The sequence below is a fragment of the Octodon degus genome, unplaced genomic scaffold, assembly GCF_000260255.1.
Source record: "Octodon degus isolate 3935 unplaced genomic scaffold, OctDeg1.0 scaffold00037, whole genome shotgun sequence".
In the NCBI taxonomy this organism is placed as follows: Eukaryota; Metazoa; Chordata; class Mammalia; order Rodentia; family Octodontidae; genus Octodon; species Octodon degus.
Window position 1 is genome coordinate 1,781,981 of NW_004524613.1, and position 7,670 is coordinate 1,789,650.

A 7,670-nucleotide genomic window follows, 5' to 3' on the forward strand; every position below is an offset into this window, starting at 1 on the left:
GTTCCTTTCATGGTTGCTAGCTGCAATGATTTCTTCAAGGTCTGAAAGTCTATCTCCAATTTCATTCAGATAGTTTTGCTAGTTTTTAATGGAATTTTTAATTTCAGATATCTCTTTGATCTCTTTCATGCACTGTAATTCTTTCTTATATTGTTCATTCAAGATTTCCATCATTTTTTTATGCTCCTGTATTTTTAAAATCTATGCCTTCTTTAGATATGCTCAGTAATTCTTTTATTATGGTTATCATTTTTTTTTAACCTGAGAGATTATTTCTGATCTGACTTCCTCTATACCTGCTTGGACTTGTTTCTTTACTTCAGTTACTATCATTTCAAAGACTTCAGGTGTGTGACTTCCAATTTCTTCTATGTTGATGTCACCTGGACTTGTTCTGGGTGAGCTGGGGACCTGAAATTGCATTTTGGCTCATCATTTTCTATATCAGAAAGGTCTTTATTTTTTATTTATTTTTTTTCATGTTCTATTATCTTTAATTAAACAGAGATCTCTGTAACATGTCATTAGAGACCATTTCACCCACTGCTCTGTTTGGCTGCCAGCCTCTTATCTCTCTCTTCAGCAATGGTGAGACGGATTCCTTTTCCTCGTGGAAGAGAAATCCACGGCTTGCTGCCTTTACCGATGACAAAGATGTTGGAGACCCGGGTGGCAAAGCTGTTGCCGTTGGCATCTTTCACATGAACCACATCAAAAGAGCCAGGATGCTTCTCTCTGTTGGTGATCACTCCAATTCTTCCCAAGTTAGCACCTCCGGTCACCATACACAGGTTACCAGTGTCGAACTTGATGAAATCGGTGATCTTGCCAGATGACAAATCAATCTGGATGGTGTCATTGACCTTGATGAGAGGGTCAGGGTAGCGAATGGTGCGAGCATCGTGGGTGACCAGATGAGGGATCCCTTTTGTGCCCACAAAGATCTTCCTCAGAAAGGTCTTTATTTTGATTTCAGTGATAAACATTAAGAAATTTTGGTAGTAGGTACCTATATCACTATTATCAAGGCCACCCTAGGAAAAATCTCTTTTTCAAGGATGTCTTCTCTGTGTCAGAGATTCTTGGTTTGTGTCTGTCTTGAGATCCTGTCTTCCCAATTAATTGATGGTGGGATGTTGATTTCTGTTTGCAGTGTCCTTCATCTTTAGATGTAGGGCTTTGATGAGGTCATTACATCAGTGCTTCCCAGTATTGTTACTCAAGGGAGAATAAGTGGTTAAAACAGATATGATCTCCTGGCTGCAGTAGTACAATAACCAAAATGAGAAAATCAAGCAAAACTTAGAAATTGACAGGCTTTGGTAATGACTGGTTTTATACTTTAGATTATAGGAGCAAAGTCTATAGTTAACAGAATAAATCATAAATTGAGAGTTTGTATGTGAAATGTTTCCCCTTGTTAGAATGGATTTGCCCTTTGTTCCTCTGGCCAGGCAGTTTCCAGGTCCCAGGTACTTCACTTCATGTAAAGAGATGGTGCAGACTCCTGGATTCCTCTGACCACGCTAGTTACCCAAGGTCCTGGGCATTTCTGCATGGGTTATTGGTCCTACAATGTAGGGGAATGGGCTTGGTACCTGCAATCCTTGCCAAAGCAATCTTGAGCAAAAATAATCTGGAGCTATCACACTACCTCACTTTGAAATATGCAGTAGGTGTACATTAATCAGACTGCATGAACTTGGCTAGAAAACAGACCCATAGATGAATGTAACAGGATAGAGGGCCAAGAATAAGCTCATGTGTTCACAGTTCATTAATTTCTGACAAAGGTGTCAAGAACATGTAATGAGAGTGGGATTGACTTTTTTTTTTTTTGGCCAGCTCAGACAACCCTGAGGGTGGGGCTGGCAGAGCATATGGTACCTGGGATTGAACTTTGGTTCCCTGCACCTGCCTAAGCTTGCCTAGACAGGTGCTTTAGACCACTGACTTATCTTGCTGGCCCCAGGATTGGCTTTTTAACAAAAGGTTTTGTGTATCTAGGAATGGTGGTACATATGTGTAATCCCAGGATTCATGAGGTTAAGGCAGGAGGATTGCCATGGGTTTGAGGCCAGCCTGGGCTACATGGTAAGGTCAAAGGCCCACCACCTAGACTACCTGGGGAGGCTATGTCTCAAAAAAGTCTGAAAAAGTTTTAGGAGCAAGTGGGTTTTATATGCAGAAGAACAGAATTAGACTAATTTCACACCATGTTTAAAAATAACACTTAAAGTGAATTAGAATTACATGTGAGAGCCAAATCTATGAAACTACTGGAAAAGAAATACTTTTTGTTGTATTGAAATATTTATTAAATTACTAATATTTTATTAAATATGGCTTGAACTGAAGGACAGAGAATATCAAAGTATGTTAAAATTGAAAATGTTATTTGTTGGGTGTCACTCACATTATATACATAAGGTATCTAAACAAACCAGAATATCTGAAAATGAGTCATCTAAGGTTCTTATTAAAAAATCTCTATCCTGGGACTTCTGTCTATGTACTCTAAGAAGGGCCTTTGAGAGTGGAACCTGAGTAGTCTGCACTTTAACAATATTTAAGGAAATGAATATATACCTCTCTTTAATTTTTTATTATTTATTCACTTTTTAGTAAGGGTCTACAGGGTCTCACTACGTAGATCAGAATTGTAGCGATCCACTTGTGTTCAGCCTCCCACAGAACTGGGATTACAGGTGCATACCACCATGCCCAGTCTCAATCACCATCTCAGTGCACCCCTTTAATTTTTTACAGTACTGGGGATTGAACTCAGAACCTCACGCTTGCCAGGGTGTTGCTTACTCCGCTGAGGTGCATCCTCAGTGTATCTTTTTAATTTTGTTAATTTTTTGTTAGTACATATTTGTGTATTTTGTGTTACATAATAAACACTTTTAAAAGAAGAAATGCCAGTGGATGAGGATGTCTGGAAAAGGGGGCTGTCAGGTACTTTTGTTAGGAAAGTAAATTGGCATAGACAACACTGTACAAAAACAGTATAGAGATTCCTCAAAAAGCTAAAAACAGATCTCTCCTATCCAGCATAATTTAGCTCTTTTTCTGGGTATATATCCAAAGATATCAGCATAGTAATAGGGAACTGCACACCTGTGTTTATTGCTGCACTATGCACAATAGCTAAATGTGGAAGCAACCTAGATATCAGTGGATAAATGGATAGAGTAATGCACTTTCTCATATGTAGGAGTCAAAACATTGAGCTGAAAGAATAGTGATTACTAGAGGCTAGAAAATGTGGGAGAAGGGAGAGGTTAGGTACCAGAAATAGGTGGAAGTAATCAGTTAGACAAGTGGTCTTCAGTTGAGAGAGGGACTACAGTTCATAATGATCTATCTACAGTTTATGGGTAACCAGAGAGAGGAGCTTGAGGCCTCTAAACACAAAGTAATGATAAAGAGCTGGAATGTTAATTACCTTGACCTTAAAAGTACATATTGTATGCATGTTTGGAAATATAATCTGATACCCCATAAATATGCAGAATTATGTGTCAATTAAAAATTGGAAAAATGTTTGAGCTGAAGATGCTAACTACTTTGATTTGATCATTACACATCGTATATGTGTATGAAATTATTACAGGTTACCACCTAGATTTGTAAAATTAAAAAAACTAAAAAGTATAAAAGACTTCTTGGATATTCAAAAAGCAGAGGTACCCAGAGTAAAAATGCAGAGTCCACCAAAAAATGCATGCACACTTCAGAAAAAGAAAAACTTGCATAAATATTTTAATACTAAAGTTCTTGAGATATCACGAAATGCATACAAGTTACCTTTGCCCTCTGCACTTACGAGAGGAGCTAGGAGCGCTGGCCATCAGCTTCCAGACGCTGACTAGTACAGCAGAGTGTTGCTTGGACAGCCTGAGATTGCCGCACAAGCATTTTCAAATTCTTCTCTAAGGGCCAGCAGGATGATGGGTTTCCTGTGATATGTGACCTCTGTCAGGCTCCCCCACGTTACGAGAGCACTGTCTATTGAAAAAACATTACACTATTTTCTGTGGAAAAGTAAAATTGAATTAAACCCCACTGTGAGGATTATTTGGATTCAGAATAGATGATGGTTACAAAACATTGTGAATACATTCACTACTACAGATCGTTTACTTAAAAATAGCTAAAATGTTAGATTTTGCATTTTACCACAAGTGAAAAAATGCAAGAAGGTATTGTTTATTTGAAGTGTATATACCTCATCACTGAGAATATTATTTTGATCTTTTAATTTTTCCTTAACATATCTAAGAATCCTTTATCTTAATCTTTTATTTTTTAAAATTAATTAAAGGCATGTGTGATTCTCAGAAGGGAGAATCTAGCATGACTCTGAATACAATACTTTTCTCCTATTGTCACTTGACTTTACATTCCAAACATTTTCTTCTTTATCTTCAGACATGCCTATTAAACAATCATTTTTCTGATTTCCAAAAATTTGTATTTCTTTTGTTCTTAGCACCATCTAACTATTTTATAGGTAGAACACACTCATTAAATATGCTATTTATGGTATTGTTTGTTGATTTATTCATGAATAATAGTCTTTTTTTGCCAGAAAAGACAAACACAAACTCCTTTATTGGCTGGGACTTCTTAGAAAAGGAATCTCCAAGCGAGGCCTGGCAGCACGTGCCTGTGTCTGTAGTCCCCGCTCCCTGGAAAGCTGAGACAGGAGGATTGCTTGAACTCATAAGTTTGAACTAGCCTGGGCAATACAGCAAGAATCTGTCCAAAAAGCAGTAAATTAAAAAAGAAAAGAAATTTCTCAAAAAAAAAAAAAAAAAAAAAAAAAAAAAAAGAAATTTCTCAATCTCAGTTACCTTATTCTTGGGCTCACCTGAAGGGAGGAGGAATTTCAATTTTCTTCAAAGAAAATGGGTGTTGTGAGAGCCAGGCTGGGGACTGACTCCTCGGGTCCACACAGGCTGGCCAGAGCACCCTGCCCCTCCACACTGCAGGGGGCTCAGTGGCTGGGGCTCAGCAGTCTGCATCTCTCCATATTCTATGATCCATTTTCACAGGCTTCCTTTTGGCCTTCCTCTGGCCACTCCCAAGAACATAGGTGTTATTCATGTAAGATTAAATAAAAGTACTCATGCTGCACACGAAATTTGTTCAGCCTTCACCTCTGAACCTCTCTATTTTCTTCTCCCTGGAACAGGCTGGAGAGCTCCTGTGATCCTGGAGGCGTCCTCATGCTGGCCTCAAGGCCATCTCAGGACTTGTTTTCATGCACCCTCAGAAGCACTGCTGAGAAAAGCTCACAGAAGGGGCCTGGGAGATGGCTCAGTAGAATAAGGGCCTGAGTTCAATCCCCGGTTCTGGGGAAAAAAAAAAAAAAAAAAAAAAGCACACGGAGAACAGCAAGAGTTTCCTACTTCCTGCTCCGCTCTTCTAGTTTTGTTTGTTTTTTGAGATAGGGTGTCACTACACAGCTCAGGCTGGTTTCAAACTCAAGGAAACCCTTCTGCCAATGCCTCCCAAAGGTTGGGATGAGAAGAGTGCGTCACCACACATGGCTTGCTCTGCTGTAGTGAAGAGAAGCCAAGATCTTTGATTCTTCACATTGTTGAGGAGTAGCACCTGGAGCTTAATTTCTTTTTCTTTCTTTTTTTAAATGTATTTAGTACAGGATCTACAGGGTCTCACTACATAGACTGAATTCCTAGTGATTCTCCTGTTTTCAGCCTCCTAAGCACTGAGATCACAGACACGTGCCACCATGCCTAGTCTCATTTGCTGTCTCAGTGTACCCCAGGGGCGGGGCCAAGGCTGGGGCATGGCACACTGGGGATTGAACCCCGGCCACTATGCTATGCCTAAGCAGGCACTTTAGTCCACTGAGCTATCTGGCCAGCGTCTATACTTGATTTTGAAGTGAAGAATTTAAATTGACTTCTAACACTGATATTCCTTCTAATAAACCTAGGCAAAGAATGCCAGGCCTATGTTCTGGTCCCCACAAGACATAGAAACACACAATGCCACATAGAGAAAGGAGAGGCTGCAGTTTTGTGTTGTCCAGTTAATGCCTCTGGGCCTCAGAATTGTGCCACTTCCTGCAGTTCCAGCCTTCTGCCGTGGTTCACTCTGAGTAAGTGAATTCCTCTGTTGAAACTTGCACATAATAAGGAGCTGGCATCACCAACTGCCAGGGATGTCAAGGGTCCAGAGCCATCCAGGGACAAAGTGAAAAGGCAGGCTCCAGTGTCTTGGTTCCAAATCTTCACCTTGGAATCATGAGATGAGGTAGCAATCCCAGGCATCGAGGCCAATGTTTTTGGTAGAAAAACACAGGATGCTACTGTCTGGAAGTGCCCCTTATACTCACATATTCTGGTTCTTTCTGCCATAGGTCTCACAATGTGCCTTCACAGCCTTCGTCTCCAAAGCCATTGCTGCCCGAAACACACTTGTGTCCATCCACGCTGACTTCGCAGTAGGTCTGAATGTGCTGCTTTGGGGGAAACATATGGGCCACCTGCAGCCCCTGAGTGTCCCATAATCTAATAGTTTTATCTTCAGAGGTCTGCAGTACATATGGTTCTCTGGGGACCCAGCACAGGTGAGTGACCAGGTTCCTGGAGACACAGGCTTTCTCCACGCATTGTCCTGTTCCCACGTCCCACAGGAGCAGGGTATTGTCCCGAGAGCCAGTGCACAACTGCGATGAGTCTGGACTCACGACCAACCCGGTGACCACCATGTTATGGCCAGCCAGCCACTGTCTGGGCTGTGAGGAGCCATGCAGGTCCCACATGAAGATCATCCTGTCTCAAGAGGCACTGAAGAACTGGCTTGATCTGGGGATACAGGCCAGCGTGGTAATTTCACGGTCATGGCCTTTGAACCTTTTCACCACATTTCCAGTTTTCCAGTCATAGGCAACGACCATCTTATCTTTTCCTCCAGAGACACAAAGTTCTGAGTTCAGAGCAGCAATGACGAAAACGGCATCCACATGAGCAGGGCTATACTCTTGGAAGGTTTTAGATGGTGTTCTCTCTTCTATAATTCCATCAGGCCTGTATCTGTAAGTGCTGTGTTTGAGTTTGTTCTGCAGTTTCCCCATCGAAGCACAGAAGCAATGAGAAATCTTCTGAAGAGCTCCTTCCCATAGGCAGCAGGGCAGCAGCATTCCTTGCAGATGCTGGGAGTTGTGTTCCCCTCCAACCAATAGGATCTTCTTGGTGAGTTGCCATATTCAATGACTTGTAATGTTTATCCTTTGAAAAAATAGTGCAGGCAGCCACTTCCTAATCTACTAATCAAAAATCTTCAGAATTTACTGCTTACTTCAAAGTTTACTGATTTTGAGAAAAAGGCAGTTTCCTTATTTATTTTAGCGTGGTGCTGCCGATTGAACCCAGCAGTGATGGCGAACCTTTTGGAGCTTTCACTGATACACAGCCAGCTGTGGCCCACGGGCCACAGGATCGACAATGCTATTAGGGCCTTCACTTTGACCTACATCCCAGACCTTTTTACTTATTCATTTATTTTTATTTTGACATAGTTCTACCTAAGTCAGAACTTCCAAGGCTGGGGACAAGTGCATGTAGTTTGGCCTTCCTGACCCTTCAGATCACAAATGCTGCGTGGCCATTATGTAAACTGCTAAAGCCTCA

General features: G+C 41.1%; 1 protein-coding gene and 1 pseudogene across 1 annotated transcript; both read right to left on the reverse strand.

Moving 5' to 3' along the window:
• Window positions 1-479: 479 nt before the first annotated feature.
• Window positions 480-986, reverse strand: LOC101587165 (40S ribosomal protein S4-like). The gene has a single exon (XM_012514647.2). It carries the CDS (start codon window positions 984-986, stop codon window positions 537-539), a length of 450 nt encoding a protein of 149 aa, XP_012370101.1. The 3' UTR covers window positions 480-536.
• Window positions 987-5,884: 4,898 nt separating this feature from the next.
• LOC101587553 lies at window positions 5,885-7,390 on the reverse strand (annotated as a pseudogene).
• Between the last annotated feature and the right edge of the window lie 280 nt (window positions 7,391-7,670).

Excerpts from the sequence above, each read along its gene's own strand:
- LOC101587165 (XM_012514647.2), bottom strand. The coding sequence starts at position 986 with ATGTTTATCACTGAAATCAAAATAAAGACCTTTCTGAGGAAGATCTTT.